The following is a 17516-nucleotide window of genomic DNA, read 5'->3' on the forward strand; positions in this document are numbered from 1 at the left end:
GTACCCAAGGGACGCAACTCTGCACAGCGAATCGCGGCGCCTTGGACGACTTGGCCACTAGTGCCTCCTGGTTAAGGATTAAACGATGTTACGAAATAGAATTTTAAAAACTGTGGTGTTGTTTTAAAAGTTTCCAAAGCTGACTTTAGGAAATCCAAAGTAATACCTTTATATGCAACCGGCATTTACAAATGATACTTATATTTTCTGGTTTGGAAATTACATTTTCCTTTCGCCATGCTCAGCCTAATGCGTAGTGTTCTTTTTGGCCTTCAAACCCCCCAAAACATAACTACCAGTTGCTTTGTCTGTGAAACATGTTCTGGGTTCCACGACTAGAACAGTCTTGACAAGACAACCTCTTGCTTTACCGGAGATATTCAAGGTGTCCTCACCAACATGTTTCCACACACACGCCCCAAAACACAAATCCTTTAAAAAGGAAGAGTTTAGGTGCAAATAACATTCAGAGGACCTGACATTGGTCGTGGAATGTTATCAATGATGGTTAAAGCAACAGGATTTTTAATGAATACTTTAAATATCTTAATAACATTAACATGGCTTGCTTAGAACTTATTTACCGTTTCTCGGAAAAATTGACAGAAGTCGCCCCTCTCATTATGTACATCTGGAAATTGTGTGACTTGCTTGTTCACAGCTCAATACAAGGGACATAACTCCTGCTGCCGCGATAAATAATACCAGTGTTCTCCGAAGTCTTAAATTCGAAACCGGACAAATCTAATGTTCGAGACATGCGAAGTAAATAACATACAAACAAATTTTTCAGCAACACAGAAATACTTTATTACTGTTCAGCTAAAATATCCTTCCACACCAAAACATTGAATTTAAAACAAAATAGTCTGAAAAACAACTGGATGCAAACATGTTGTGAAACTTAAACACTGATTGTCTTGTTTATCTGATTTGATCCAATAATTTAAACAATTTTGTGTTTTGAGTTAATACTAAGTCACATTTACCACTCGCCTGTGAATCTTGACATTCAACATAGGTAGCTGCCTTATGAAAACATAACCCAGGGTATTACTTGAGCTTATGAAATTGATAATTAATTAATAATGTAGATAATTACCACAGATAACACTTCTGTAATATCAAATAATTTTTGTTTTTGTTCCTAAGGGATTAGAAAAATATGTATTGCTAAATATGTTTAAAAAAAGCAGAAAATCAGTTTCAACCGGTACCACATGTAAGTCTCAATGCATATTTCATTGATCTTATATTATTCATGTATAACATAAGTATTTAAATGCATGAATATTCAAATCAGCCAAAACTACAAACTCAGTATTTCCTTTCATCTAGTAACACATTTTCACACCTCTAATGAAGTAAAATACGATTGTGCGTGCACTGTGTATTCAAAACAAACAATAAACATACACATAACAAATGCCTACCTACAACAAAGCACCAAAAGCCATATAATCACACACTCCTAAATTTCAACACCTAATCCACTGATTGCTAGCCGATTTATCATTATGAAACAAAGCCTTTAAAACCCTGCAAAAACCCATTCTAGTTGGCTTCCCGAGGCAAGGTAGTCAACTGACTGTAAAAGTTCAGTTTCAACCCTTGCCGAATTAGGCTGGAATTTCTGGGCTCAATCGTAGTGCCACCAGTGGCTATTATGAGATACTTTCCCTTCTAAATCCCTCCTATTGGCCAATCAGATTCCACCTCTCATATCACTTGCATTTGCTTCAACCAAACTAGCGGCGTCCAGTGAAGACAATTTGATTGATAATCAAGATCTTTGTTGTAATAAAATGGGTCTTACTACACACAGTGCATCAAATGTTATCACCTTATTTAGAAAAATTAAAAGATTTGGAATACTTATGTTGAGGCGATACATATTCCTTGCAAATCCTGCAATCGAACCGAAATCTGCACGGCAGTTTACAAACTGGATGTTGTTTTTGTTACGCAATTTTGATTGACTATGTCCTTAGTCGACCAAAATATAACTCCATAATTCCTAGTTTGGCAAGGATGGAAACTTGACTTTTATATTCAGTTAACCCTTTTGCCTCGGGAAGATGGCAGGCTTGCTGAACTGACAGATCATTGCCATAACAACATCCCAATGTTTTCACTTACTTAAACCACATATAGCTGGAATATTGCTGAAGTTTGCAAAAAAACTCAAACAAACTTACTCTAAACAACACAATTAACTTGATTTACATTTTTTTAGGAATAGTTAAGACTTCAAAATAGACATAATTTTCATACAAATAAAAAACAAAACAAATAAATTTGTGTCAACTGTCCTGAACTTTTCACATGTAATCGTTAACAAAACCATTCTGTGTCGCAAAAATTCCCCCCAGCGCACTAATGATAAATAAAACTAATTATACCTGTTCCAAGTGACCTCACCATTTTCTTTATATACTACTAAAAAAGTTAAAGACCTTCTGATTCTTTCACGTTACTATTACATATATGCCATGACAGATCAACTATAGTAATATGATAGAATTGGGGGGTCCTTAACTTATTTTGAGTAGTTCATATCATAACCCATCCTGTTATACTCAATAATCACACTTATATACATTCTCACTTCAACATGTAGAAGCTAGAGACTGTGCATAGGAGTAGAAAGACCTTTTGTATATTTCTGTCATCACCCTTTAAAATGTACACACCAAATACCATCCTGTTAGTTGCCAGGAGCAACCAATTGTCATAGAAATTCTGCAATATCCATATCAATATGCCTGTGTAACCATACATTCCAAATATGACACTTTCTAATAAAACACATTTGCAACTTTCTAAAGATTTTCAATGTCTCTTGCAGCGCCAGAATTTATAACAGCTAAAAGTGCACTTGGCAATGCCACAATTTTACAGAAGAAACCTGCAATTTTAATCCACCTTCAAGTGCGCATTCAAGTGTCCATACACTGTTAATAGCTCATGCTGGACAATGTCAATATAATTGATCCACACATCCATCTTAATACTGTAGTTTAGACAAAAACACCATTCCACAACAATATGTTTTCTGTTTGCAGCATGTACTTACCAAGTACAGTTTATACCTACCGGTAACTGTATTATACAATATCATATAACACCTTAACAATATTTATGGAGTGAGTGAGTGAGTGAGTGAGTGAGTGAGTGAGTATGGTTTTAAGCCGTTTCTTTTAGCAATATCACAAGGGGCAACACCAGAAATTGGCTTCACACATTGTGACAGTTCCCATGTGGGAATTCAAAATACTTATGGAATACAATAGCAGTTAATTTAGGAAGTATGTCATGGCTTATTTGTGAGCTTAGACATTGTGAGATATGGATCCGTATGCAAGATATGTCTTTCTTTTCTGAAAACACTGGGGTGAAAGAACACTGGTAGAAAGCCTGGTTTGGGGACTAAGAATAGTAAGAAAATTCATCATAATATAAAAATTGTCATTCTTGTCAAGTTACATCCATGTTCATCTAACCATTTGACCTGGTAACACTGACATTTTCACTCTAGATCTGGGCAATGTTCCATAAAGCAATCTTAGTGCTAAGATGATCATAATAACCATTCTTTAACATATATTTACGACAGTCACAGCACCAAGATCGCTTTGAGGAACTGGACCCTGGGTACTAATGAAAGCACAAACAGACTCGATGACTTTCACTCCATATTCTGCTACCCTGGAATGTTCCATCAGTAAGTCCCTTAATTAGTGTAACGACTTGATTAACATATACAGATATACCTGCTGCAATAGTGTTAGTACACATACCCCTAAGGGTAGCTTCAGTAGTCAGATCATTGAATTAAGGCACATATAGTAATGGCTGAACACAACCAGGGCCCACCTGCACAAAGCAGTATTAGCACCAAGACTATTACACGTCTATGTTAAAATCTGGGCGTTAGTCTTAGCGCTAAGATCACTGAGTGCAAGTCGGTTGAGGAGTTATTGACGTCTTGATGGCATAAGACAGTCTACAGCTGTAGAGCAGGTAAAACCTTTCCAGTGCATGTTCCAAAGCCGACACGATAACCTTCACCCTCACAGTAACCTGGAACCAGAGGAAAGAATGGTCATGATTAGATATCTTCGTACAAGATACTATCTCAAACTGTGACTATTGTAGTGGGGTTCTTAACACTGCATTGAAATATTTCATTCATATAATCATTGATTAAAAACATATAAGAACTGGTTCTCAGGCATACTTTTGGAAATATAGTGTGGGCAGGCAGGCAGGTGGGCGCCATTCTTTTTTTTGCTTGTTCAAACTAGTATGTAACCAAATAAACAGTTGTGAACCATCAACGTGGGAAAGGGCATCCCTACATAAACAAGCACACAAACTCCTATTGCTGCCAGGACCATAACACAAGATGTGCAGTAAAGCAGTGTACATGTAAAGGGAAGTAACTGCTTGCTATTTTGGATCGCATTGTTTTATAAGTATTAGGATTTTTTCTTTAAATGGAAATAAAAACGAAACGTGAGGCTAACTTTATTATGATTCAGGCAGTGTCGAGAACCAAGACTATAAGTGTTTTAGCCTTTGGTGAAATCCCGTTAGTCACCAGCCCTTACGACAAGCATAGTCGCCTTTTACGGCAAACATGGGTTGCTGAAGATCTATTCTAACCCAGATCTCCGCGGGTGAGACAGAATTCAAACACAGGATCAGGGATCCCTGTATGGCTAGTGAACAATCACGCCAGGCAGAGCTAGTCTGATGTACCTGTGAGAATAGCCTCATCTCCATCCTGCAGGAATTTGCGTGTGATTCCGTTTCCCAGATCCACTGGCTTTGTCCCCTTCCAGCATAACTCCAGGAAACTTCCATACGAGTCTGGAGTCTAGAGAAAAACAAATGAAATAATAAAGTGAGAGAGTGAGTGAGTTGGGTTTAACGCCGCTTTTAACAGTATTCCAGTTTTATCACGGCGTGTCAGCTTAATGTGGGAGGAAAGCCCGAAGTGATGCAGGTCTCGGACGTTTACAACTTCGGTGAAACCCACGAGCACGGGTATGGTGCTGACAAACCTAGAAACATAATCAGGGCGAACAGGGATTCGAACCCACAATCATAGGTTTCTGCCGTACCCAAGGGACGCAACTCTGCACAGCAAATAGTGGCGCCTCAGACAACTGGGCCACCCATGGCCCCCATACTGACTCCGAGCTGACACGTCCCTGTTTGAGCCTGGGTAGCAACATGTACAATCTTTTGACGTCTTTTGGATCGAGGTGGCTGGTGATTAAACCCTTCCGCTCTACGGTCGGATGCTTTACCACTAGACTTCGGAGGCATTTCCTTAATAAAGAAGGCTAGCCTAGTTGATAAAACATTTCTTCGTCATACTGCAGATCCAGTTTGATTCCACATGGACAAACTGTGTGAAGCCCACTCTTGGTGTCCCAAACTGTGATAATGTCGGAATATTGTTAATATTATTAAATCATACGCGCTGTCTTGGTCTTACATTCATCACAGTTTTTTAAAGAAAACCTATCCTGTAACAAATATTGTTTTTATTTTAGGGAACTCATTTTATTGAATTGTGCAGCAAACGAGGAATTGCGGCGCCTTAGAAGACTGGGCCACCTGTGCCCCCTGAAATAATAAATACATGATGGATAAAAATCTAGTGCATGATGTCCCTTTTGAGATTATTATTTTAAACTGAATGATTCTGTTATCAAGAACATCCTGTTAAAAGAGCCTGCTTCCTGTGGTACTAAACTACATCACTGCCGCTTGTAGTACCATGGTCTCTAACAATTCCAAATGACAATAAATCTCAAATTCTTGGTTTGGCCACTGAGAAGTCACAAAGTTCAAACCTTTCTGGTGACCCAGTAGGGCTCTAAGGACAAATTTAATGCAGAACTTTGGTGCCTTACTGCCAAGCCAAGAACTAAAACCTATTTGTCCCTGGGATCACCTCAAGGTCAGCAAGATGACTCAGTAATCAGTAAACTGACCTCGCCACTGATGGTCCCCGAGGCCATGAGGTCGCCTGCGTTGACGTTGCAGCCAGTGATGGTGTGGTGGGCAAGCTGCTGCTTCATTGACCAGTACACGTTCTGAAACGTAACATTCCAAGTGATTCTATGTACGGGAGCGAGTCAATGTGACCCCTGCCAGCTATATCAATGTGGCCTGCTTAAATATTTGAATAAGTCTGGGGCAGGCATATATTGCTTGACAGCATGACGAACAATCCAGGCTGTGAGAGTCTGACATAATCAGCCCATTCACAAATTGTGTTTTGATCCTGACCTGATACTTGTTTTAGTTGGCTCTGACCACAATCTACAGGAGCAGGAGACCTACCTGACCTGGAACCCTGAGAGTGTTACTAGCGTCGGGAGCCGAGGAGCTGGGGACCTACCTGACCTGGAACCCTGAGAGTGTTACTAGCATGGGGAGCCGGGGAGCTGGGGTCCTACCTGACCTGGAATCCTAACAAGGAGACTAGCATGGGGAGCTGGTGACCTACCTGACCTGGAATCCCAACAATGGACTAGCATGGGGAGCTGGGACCTAACCTGACCTGGAATCCCAACAAGGAGACTAGCAGGGGGAGCTGGGGACCTAACCTGACCTGGCATCCCAACAAGGAGACTAGCATTGGGAGCTGGGTACCTAACCTGACCTGGAATCCCAACAAGGAGACTAGCATTGGGAGCTGGGGACCTAACCTGACCTGGAATCCCAACAAGGAGACTAGCATGGGGAGCTGGGGACCTAACCTGACCTGGAATCCCAACAAGGAGACTAGCATGGGGAGCTGGGACTTACCTGACCTGGAATCCAAACAAGACAAGCATGGGGAGTTGGGGACCTAACCTGACCTGGAATCCTAACAAGACTAGCAGGGGGAGCTGGGGACCTAACCTGACCTGGAATCCCAACAAGGAGACTAGCATTGGGAGCTGGGGACCTAACCTGACCTGGAATCCCAACAAGGAGACTAGCATGGGGAGCTGGGGACCTAACCTGACCTGGAATCCCAACAAGACTAGCATGGGGAGCTGGGGACCTACCTGACCTGGAATCCCAACAAGACTAGCATGGGGAGCTGGGGACCTAACCTGACCTGGAATCCCAACAAGACTAGCATGGGGAGCTGGGGACCTACCTGACCTGGAATCCCAACAAGGAGACTAGCAAGGGGAGCTGGGGACCTACCTGACCTGGAATCCCAACAAGACAAGCATTGAGAGCTGGGACCTACCTGACCTGGAATCCCAACTAGGAGACTAGCATGGGGAGCTGGGTACCTACCTGACCTGGAATCCCAACAAGACTAGCATTGGGAGCTGGGGACCTACCTGAGCTGGCATGATTTAGATCTAATGATGTCATAAGAGCATATTTCAGTATATTGCCAGGTTATTTAACGTTCATGCATGCCATTGGACACACACACAACAGAGCCAGGAAGATTATATAGTTTGTTCATATTGGCTTGTTGACAAATTGGGAGTGCCAATTCTTTTCAATGTCTTTTCAGTGTCAAATCAAAGAAGCGGCATACTCCTATTTGGCAAATCAATGACTCCAATAGCAATGTCTGATATAAAAGAGGAGGCGTTGTACCTTGAAATTACTGCGGGCCACCGTTGCTGGCTTGGGTAAACCTTCAACTGGAAGAAACAAACATCTCACAATTTAATCATTTCATTTGCAGTGCAGACATTTACAAGTGAGCAAAGCACAACACTGCTTGAAGTAGCTTGCAGACAGATCTTGTCAAACAATACCAAACATGGCTTCGGCTTTTGGACACATGTAAACACAACTTTGTATGTATGTATTTTCCTGATGGTAGTGAATACAAAAACAAACAAAAAACATATTTTGGGTGGTCTCTTAAAGAGCTTCTTTCTAGGCATAATGCAACTTGAAATTCTAAATGCCCCAAAGCAACCACTAGAACTTGAGTGCAAAATACATCAAGACTATCAAGAAACAGACAAATGATGAGGCTCATTTATATACTACTCAAAAGATGTTAAGAACACCCAATTCTTTCATAAAACTTTAGTTAATTTGTCATGACAGAATGAAAGAATCTTGCATTCTTTAACTTCTTTCAAGTAGTACATACCCCCTGTCAACTATGTAGCAGTGGGATTAATAATCTTACAATTGAGCATGACTTCCAGGTTGATGTTGAAGGAGAAGGGATCGTCATGCTGAAGATACGGCAGGGGAGTCGGATCCTGAAACATCAAGTTCACACCATCAACTCAATCTAAGACTACTTGGTCTGGCGGGGAATCAAGTGCAACCCCATTTTGCATGCTAGATCAATTACCAGTTGATCATATTGCCTAGAAGATTGCACAGTCACAATTTGTATTTTGCAACTCACTCGAGTCAAATCTAAAATGTGAAATGCTTTCATATTTATCACCACACGCAGCACTATTCCAAATATAGGATCACCTGATCCATTTAGTCCCCTTGAACAACAACCATAGGTTGCTAGGAATGTATTCTAATCCGGAATCCCAAAGGTGATTCAGAAAATGGTATAAAACTTGTGCATTTAGGTACTGTGCTCTACTTCTAACTTACACTCAGTGACTTAAAGGACTATGTGTCAACATAACACACCAATGACATTAACAACTGGTTTGTCTGCCCCAGACTGGATTATTTACAGACCGATACCTTCAATACCTTCAATATTCCTGATTGCAGCGTAAAACCATAAACAAACAAACTATGATATAAGAAAAACATCCACTTCAGTTTTACCTGTGGCTGATTGGGCAACTTGAAAGGCGCCAAGGCGTCCATGGTGACAACCCATGGGGAGATGCTGGTGCCATGGTTCTTCCCAAGGAATGGCCCAAGAGGAACGTACTCCCACTTCTGTATATCCCGAGCTACGGACAGGAAAACATTATCAAACCTTTCTCAGTTCTTACAAATATCAACTAATATGAGAAAACCTCATAAAGGAGCTCTCCTACAACATGCTTCCTGAGTACCGTCTACGATCGTAATTAAGCCGAATTTTGAGGACCAGAAAAAAGATTCTGTAGAATGGGGTCGGCTTATGTATGGGTAACACATTCATCAAACTCTTTTTCTCTTGATCAAAATACTACATCATATCGCTTCAGGTGAATGAACAATGCTACAACAAACTTTGTCAATGAAAATGACAAACATAGTTATTTACTTTTTCGATTGTATTTTTAGTTAGGCTAAGCATTGTTTTATATGCAGGGATAAGATTACGGTATGTCTCATATGGTGCAAAGTGGAATATATTCTAAACCTATTTACCAAAAAGCATCCTAATCAATACATGTTAACATGCTATATATAGCACACTGATCTACTGCAGGACTCCAATCTGTAAATTTCCATGGTAAGTTAATGCTAGATGATGCCTGGAGAGTGGATACTGGAAAGTCAATGGTTTGATTCTCATAACAAAAAACAACAAAAGACAATATATTTCTAGTTACCCTGCCAGACACCTTGAATTATGTTCATAAAACAGGGACTAGTCAGCTCGGAGTCAGTATACTGTGTCTGATTGGGAAATCCATGATCACCTGCTCAATGTATCTCGGAGGGCTAGCACCATAAAACCAACACAAGTCCAGGCTAGCACAAGCAGCAGCCGCACCCACACCCACACCCACTCCCACACCCACAACAACACTTCACCCACACTCACACCAACACTTCACCCACACCCACACCCACTCCCACACCCACAACAACACTTCACCCACACTCACACCAACACTTCACCAACACCCACTCCCACACCCACAACAACACTTCACACACACTCACACCAACACTTCACCCACACCCACTCCCACACCCACAACAACACTCACACCAACACTTCACCCACACCCACACTTCACACACACTCACACCAACACTTCACCCACACCCACTCCCACACCCACAACAACACTTCACACACACTCACACCAACACTTCACCCACACCCACTCCCACACCCACAACAACACTTCACACACACTCACACCAACACTTCACCCACACCCACTCCCACACCCACAACAACACTTCACCAACACTCACACCAACACTTCACCCACACCCACTCCCACACCCACAACAACACTTCACCCACACCCACTCCCACACCCACAACAACACTTCACACACACTCACACCAACACTTCACCCACACCCACTCCCACACCCACAACAACACTTCACACACACTCACACCAACACTTCACCCACACCCACTCCCACACCCACAACAACACTTCACCCACACTCACACCAACACTTCACCCCCACCCACTCCCACAACAACACCCACACTTCACACACACTCACACCAACACTTCACCCACACCCACTCCCACACCCACAACAACACTTCACACACACTCACACCAACACTTCACCCACACCCACTCCCACACCCACAACAACACTTCACACACACTCACACCAACACTTCACCCACACCCACTCCCACACCCACACCCACACTTCACCCACACTCACACCAACACTTCACCCACACCCACTCCCACACCCACAACAACACTTCACCCACACTCACACCAACACTTCACCCACACCCACTCTCACACCCACAACAACACTTCACCCACACTCACACCAACACTTCACCCACACCCACACTTCACACACACTCACACCAACACTTCACCCACACCCACGTCCACTCCCACACCCACAACAACACTTCACCCACACTCACACCAACACTTCACCCACACTCACACCAACACTTCACCCACACCCACACTTCACCCACACTCACACCAACACTTCACCCACACTCACACCAACACTTCACCCACACCCACACTTCACCCACACTCACACCAACACTTCACCCACACTCACACCCACACTTCACCCACACCCACACTTCACCCACACTCACACCAACACTTCACCCACATCCACACCCACACCCACACTTCATCCAGTAAATTTCATTTGGAACTAACAATGTAAATAGCCGGAGGTTTCAAATGTTAATATTACTGTGCAACAAATACTCTCCAACACCCACAAATCTGAAAACATGTCTATAGTCATTGTTTAATATCAAAGTTGTTCAGATAAATATTGATCAAACTTAATCTATACATGTATTATGTATTATGAATGCAGAATGCCACATTTTTCAGACTGGGACTAAGAACAAAAAGATAGTTACAAAAAAATATGCACATGCAGTGAAAAATACAGATTTTCAGGTTTTAAATCGCATTAACATTTTCCAACCAATCAGATTGCAGCATACATGCCCATCCATCTTACAATAACTGATAAAGCATCCACATGCTATCTCACCACTCCAGTCATTCATGACCACCATCCCGAAGATGTGATCCTCCGTCTGGCTGATGGGGATAGGTTCTCCGAGCTTGTTGGATGGGCCACCCACAAAGAAAGCCATCTCCAGCTCAATGTCCATCAGCTTACACGGACCAAACACTGGCGGCTTAGCTGCTCAAACAAAACAGTAACATGGTCAAAATCATGCAGCTAAACTGTATTTTCCTGGAACTGCTATAGACACTGAAATATTGGTAATCAGGGTAAAAGACCATGTTTTAAGTAATGTAAGGTTTTTGTTCGTTTTCGAAAATTATTAGCAACATGAGAGCATGTGACACAAAGAATGGGCTCCTAAGTTCATACATGGGATATGTTGTGAATCAAACCCCAGTTTTAGTTGTGATGAGCTTATAGGGCAAGTTCAAACGAAAATAAACCTATTTTTCTTGTACTTTTTCATCATGAAAAGTATTTACCTAGTAGTTTCGGAGGCAAAACAATACAAATATCACAAGTATCAAATTTAAGGGGGATAACTCAGGCCTGTTTAGCTCGGAAAACGAAGGCCTCATAAAGGCATGACATTTTCACAGTTATTGGGAGCTGGCTACATTGACTGTGAGAAAAAGGAGTGTATATTTTCAAACACTGATACTAACTAATTCTAAAATTCCGTTTTGTTTAAAATAAGAAAGAAAGTGATTTTTGCGTGTAAACTTCCCCTTTATGCTTCAACCACCACGCGACCCAACAACCCCAACAGAACAGTAGAATAAATCATCATTTACAAAGCTAAGGCAAATGTCATACTTTGATTAGTGTGTAAGAGTGTTTGTTGGTTTGTTGTTTAATACCGCACTCAGCAATATTCCAACTGTATGACGGTCTTCTGTAAATAATCGAGTCTGGTCCAGACAATCCAGGGACTGACATCATGTGCATCGATACACGCAATTGGGATCCATGACATGCATCAACCAAGTTAGCGAGCCAGACCACCTGATCTCATTAGTCGCCTCTTACGACAGGCATAGTCACCTTTTACGGCAAACATGGATTGCTGAATACCTATTCTACCCGGGACTTCATGGGCGTCGTGTAAGAGAGAAGAAGTGAGTATGGTGTTATGTCTCTTTTAGTACTATTTCAGCAATATCACGGTGGGCAACACCAGAAATGGACTTTACACATTGTACCCATGAGGGAAACACAACCAGGACTCAGTGTGACAAATGAATGCTTTAACCACTAAGCTACCCCCCACTGCCTCTATATAGTGGACCCGTGAAGATCCGGGGTAGCATAAGTCTTCAGCAACCCATGCTTGCCGTAAAAGGCGACTATGCTTGTCATAAGAGGCGACTAACAGGATCAGGTGGTCAAGCTTGATGACTTAGTTGATGCGTGTCATCGATCCCAATTGTGTGGATTGATGCTCATGATATAAATCACTGGATTGTCTGGTCCAGACTTGATTATTTACAGACTGCCGCCATATAGCTGGAATATTGCTGAGTGCGGTGTTAAACCTACCAACCAACATCCAACAAACCAACCCTATATAGTCAACAGAGAACCTCTGCTTAAAACATTAAAGAAAACAGTAACAACCTGAAAAAAGATCAGTAATAAGTGAAGGGAAGATACACTATTTCCCTACTCACTATCATCAGGCCTTGTTTGACCATTGGGTCGTCTGATGGGAGTCCCTGACACAACCACTGAGGATGCTCGCCCGTGATAACCAACTGGAAGGTGTGTCCTGTAACCATGGCAACATGAAGAGCATGAATATGCGTGTAACAACATCTATCAAAGATCAAATAAAACGCATCACATGAAATATTGAGTAAGCAAAAGTTTCTATCTCTATCAATATGCACAGCATCATAAACAATTAAACATTCTATGTGAAGAAGTGAAATTTCAAAACAGATGATGTTTTCACAAATGATACAGTTTCAGCTTTCATGTACTTCAGCCAGAGTTTGATGGTCGTGTTAACATCTACAAGACTCACCAGTTAGGCATGAGAGCATTTTCTGGACCTCGGAACATGACGCCGACATTGTATGCATGGTACTTGGAAGAATAGAAGTCTGTGTAGTCACCTGATGCACAGAAACACAAAAACATGACAGCTTTCGGTAGTGTTGTAGGGAGATTATTAAATGCTTAACGCTGCACTCAGCAATATTCCTGCTATGTGACAGCAATCTGTAAATAGTCAGGTCTGGTCCTGACAATCCAGCGATTGATATGAAGAGCAACCATCCATGCCGTCGGGTATGTTGAAAACCCATCACCCAATTCACAGAGCCCTACTACTGATCCATTAAGTTGCAATGTACAACAAGCATAGGTAGCTGGGGAGCAATTCGGTATCCCAATGTAGACTACATAGCTCACAGCTCACAACCAATGCTTGCTGTAAAAGACGACTATGCTTGTCATAAGAGGCGACAAATGGGATCGAGTGGTCAGGCTCACTGACTTGGTCGATGCATGTCATTGTATCCCAATTGCGTGGATCAATGCTCATAAAGTCAATCACTGGATTGTCTGGTCCAGACTCGATTATTTACAGACCGCCGTCACATAGCTGGAATATTGCTGAGTGCAGCGTTAAAAAACAAACAAAGAAAAAACACAACCATATTATCATGTTTATCAGCATAAATGAATTTACATTTACGATCAGGATGATAGCACAGGTTCAGTGTATCATTGAATGTCAACAACAGATCGGCTACGTGAATACTAACATGCTAAATGAAACAAAATGTATTTAAAAATACTTTGTGGCTATGAACGTACAACTGGGTGCTAGTATTCAGGTGTATTAAAACTTTATTAATATATACTGCATATCGCTGTGTATAAGGTGAGTTTTTCTTACCTAGAATTAAGGGCTTTCAAGGGTGGTCGCCGTATACGTGGGGTTGCTTTATAGACGGCGGTATACGGTAGTGTTTGCAGCCTTAACTGGGCATATATTTATCTACAAACTACACTATGTCTACAAACACATAAATAATTAAAAAAGTCATTAAAAATGGCATTAGTTACCAATCTTGGCTGGTAGATGCATTGTAGCTTGACTTTGGGGGACAAACGCTCTGAAAAATCAAAACTCACGATGTCACCATGTCATGTAGCAGTTTCACTTTAGAGCTACATGTACTAGAAACTAAGGCAACAACAAAGTAATTATTTAAACTTCATCAAAATCTAATTATAATCATGATAATGTAAGATTGGTAGCATTTTATTGTTCATAATTTATCAGTTATTAAAAATAACTTTCCAACCAGAAAGCCAGGCTATTAAATTGCCAGTTTGTTTAAAAAGTTGCAAGTCTGGACAAAGCTATGTACTCTTATCAAAATATTGTAAATTTTACATTAGATTGTATATTATATCCTTATCCTTTCTCACACTATGCATTTTCAATCCTTATGTTGAAACGTCCTAAAGAAAGTTTCCAGCTTCCAAAAACATTTTGCCCGAACACGTCCCAGCAACACACGTCGCATTTTCCTTTGTCTGATGGGACTTAGTACTGTGAGGCAGGGTGTATTGCAGGATGAAAACCTAATTTATTATGGCATTATTATGTTCATCTAAAAACAGCTACATTAAGAATCTTCTAAACTTGTTGGAACATTTAGTGATATGTCTAACTGTTACATACTTTGTTGAATATGGCTGGATTGATTTCTGCAATAATTTTGTGAACAGAAAGTCATGGACAATCCACCTACTTTGCTCTGAGTTCGGCATTGTCTCGCAGCACGCCCTCAGACACCGAGAGAATCCTCTGTAGAACACCTCTTGCTTCTTGCCACGCTGCTCGACCCAAGGCCATAAAACTGTTCAGAGTTGGCTGTCAATGATGAAATACATAAACTCAAATGTCAAAATACACTAAACCTAGAATAACCCATGTCATATTTTACTTAATGCAGACCAGTGAGAGGCGACTAACGGGATCGAATGGTCAGGCTCAGTGACTTGGTTGATGCATGTCATCGTATCCCAATTGCATAGATTGATACTCATGACATCAATCACTGGATTGTCAGGTTCAGACTCGATTATTTACAGACCGCCATCATAAAGCTGGAATATTGCTAAATGTGACAGAACTTTATTGCACAATAACCAAAAATTAGCCTAGGAATGCCTAGGAATTAAAGCAATATACAGAGGTAGATACCACTGGTCATATATAAGTACACCCCTTCAGTGGTCCAGGGGTAGAGCGTCCTCCCAGATAGGAAGGCCCAGGGTTCATTACCCAGACACCACATACCAAAAGACGTTAAAAGATGGTACTTGTTGTTACCCTGTCTGACCCTCTGACTTATGGGGCTAAAACAAAGACTGGTTGGCTCAGAGTCAGTATACTGTGTCTAAGTGAGGTATTCATGTTAAACTGCGATATGGTACCTCAGTGGGCTAACACTATAAATCTGCATCAGTCCGACTAGTACAAACAGCCACACTCACTCACACGTGCATACATGTCACAATATAAGTGCAATAATCTTGGATGCGACGTTAAACCCCACCTCACCTCATATGTAACCTAACTGAACTGGGGGAGAAAACAACTAGTCTTTCTAAATTTTCACTAGTTTCAGATTAACGGACTAGTGGTCATGTCTATGCCTGATACAGATCTGGCAAATGAACCAGTGTCAGCTCAACACTTTCTTACAATTCACACTTCGCAAGTGATCAGTATTAATCTTACCTCATCAAAGACAGCCTGTTGAGACTTGAGTTCTGCTCCATCGAAGAAATGTTTCACCTGAGTCAGGTCTAATATCTGGTCTCCAATAGCAACACCAATTCTGTTGCGTGGCTGGAAGATGTCCAAAATACATAACATAAATGCACAGTGTTCACCACAACTATAAGGAAAAAGATGCAAATATTTCGCATACTATGGAAAACAAGATAAAATCTGAATGTTATTTTGATAACGTTTAACAAGATGAGGACCAAAGCAACAATTGTAACTTGAACAAAGTTATTTGTAGGCAGAAACTGAAGTCTGTGTTTCAATGATTATTTTATACAAGCACTTTGAATATAACATGGGTAGACATCATTGGTCAGATCCAAATACATTGCAGTTCCCAACTCATTTTGGACAAGTGGTTATGCAACTACTGAACAAGTTAATCTGGATTGGTACTTGTCTCTGACTGATCTATCATGTCTATCCCTGTTTCTGCACTTGCTGTCAGTTTGTCAGATAGTTAGATGCAATTTCCTTTGCACATATTTGCCTTACAGTCATCTATCGATCCGTAATTCGCCCAACCTGGCACAAATGGAGCGTATCATTCATGTTGCATTTATACTCCCAGAGTGGTGCTGTAACCGCTGTTATTTATGCACCACATAGTAATTGAAAATAGACAGCAGCACCATCTGCAGACAGATAGTTCAGCATATACATATGTAGCTAACCAAACATGCTTGAACAAACAAATAATGCGTACTTCACAGTCCATTAATATCAGGCAGGCTTATCCCTATGTTTACAGTGACAACATATGACACTTAATTGACTTGTAGCAACTTGTGAAATACAAATGTCTAAAATTAAACATAAGGTACGGTATATTTCAGTTTTGATTGTTTTTTATGATAAATGATTTTAATAGAGTTGTTTTGGACAGTCACTAGAGCTTCTGAAAAAATGTCATTATTGTTAAGTTCATGTGTTTGCAGTCTTTGATTCAGCAGCCGTTATAATCATGTAAAAACGCAGACACAGCTGTCAGGAATGACCACGTGACATAAAATAATGATAATGTCGCATAAAGACACGTGCTGCGGGTCTGTTTACAAATGATTGAAGGCGTGTACAATTAGTGAAGTTTGATTGGCTAGAAATTCCATCGCCTCAGCGAGTTCAAGGTCGTATGTTAGTCGCACTCTTTTCCGTTTCAATTGCGATACTTACGTTATCAGGTGTAGAAAATATACCATAAGGTAGATTTTGAATTGGGAAGTGACTGTCCGGACTGACGGTGACGAATGACATTGCTAAAGGTTGATTTTCAGTGAAACTTATGCAGCTTCGCCACACGCTTCTAGTGCAGGGGATTACGATCAAGTGAAGC

General features: G+C 41.1%; 1 protein-coding gene across 1 annotated transcript; it reads right to left on the reverse strand.

The window, feature by feature from the left end:
- Positions 1-803: 803 nt before the first annotated feature.
- LOC139474860 (fumarylacetoacetase-like) lies at positions 804-17501 on the reverse strand. The gene is made up of 13 exons (XM_071258038.1): positions 17357-17501; positions 16133-16243; positions 15138-15259; positions 14443-14492; positions 13394-13484; positions 13038-13135; positions 11386-11541; positions 8800-8930; positions 8183-8258; positions 7633-7679; positions 6012-6113; positions 4765-4882; positions 804-4083 (listed from the first exon to the last, which is right to left on the reverse strand). The coding sequence occupies exons 1-13, from the start codon at positions 17435-17437 to the stop codon at positions 4007-4009; spliced, it is 1260 nt and encodes a 419-aa protein (XP_071114139.1). The 5' UTR covers positions 17438-17501; the 3' UTR covers positions 804-4006.
- Positions 17502-17516: the final 15 nt, after the last annotated feature.

Source organism: Haliotis cracherodii, unplaced genomic scaffold (genome assembly GCF_022045235.1).
Source record: "Haliotis cracherodii isolate W230 unplaced genomic scaffold, xgHalCrac1.p SCAF_1, whole genome shotgun sequence".
NCBI lineage: Eukaryota > Metazoa > Mollusca > Gastropoda > Lepetellida > Haliotidae > Haliotis > Haliotis cracherodii.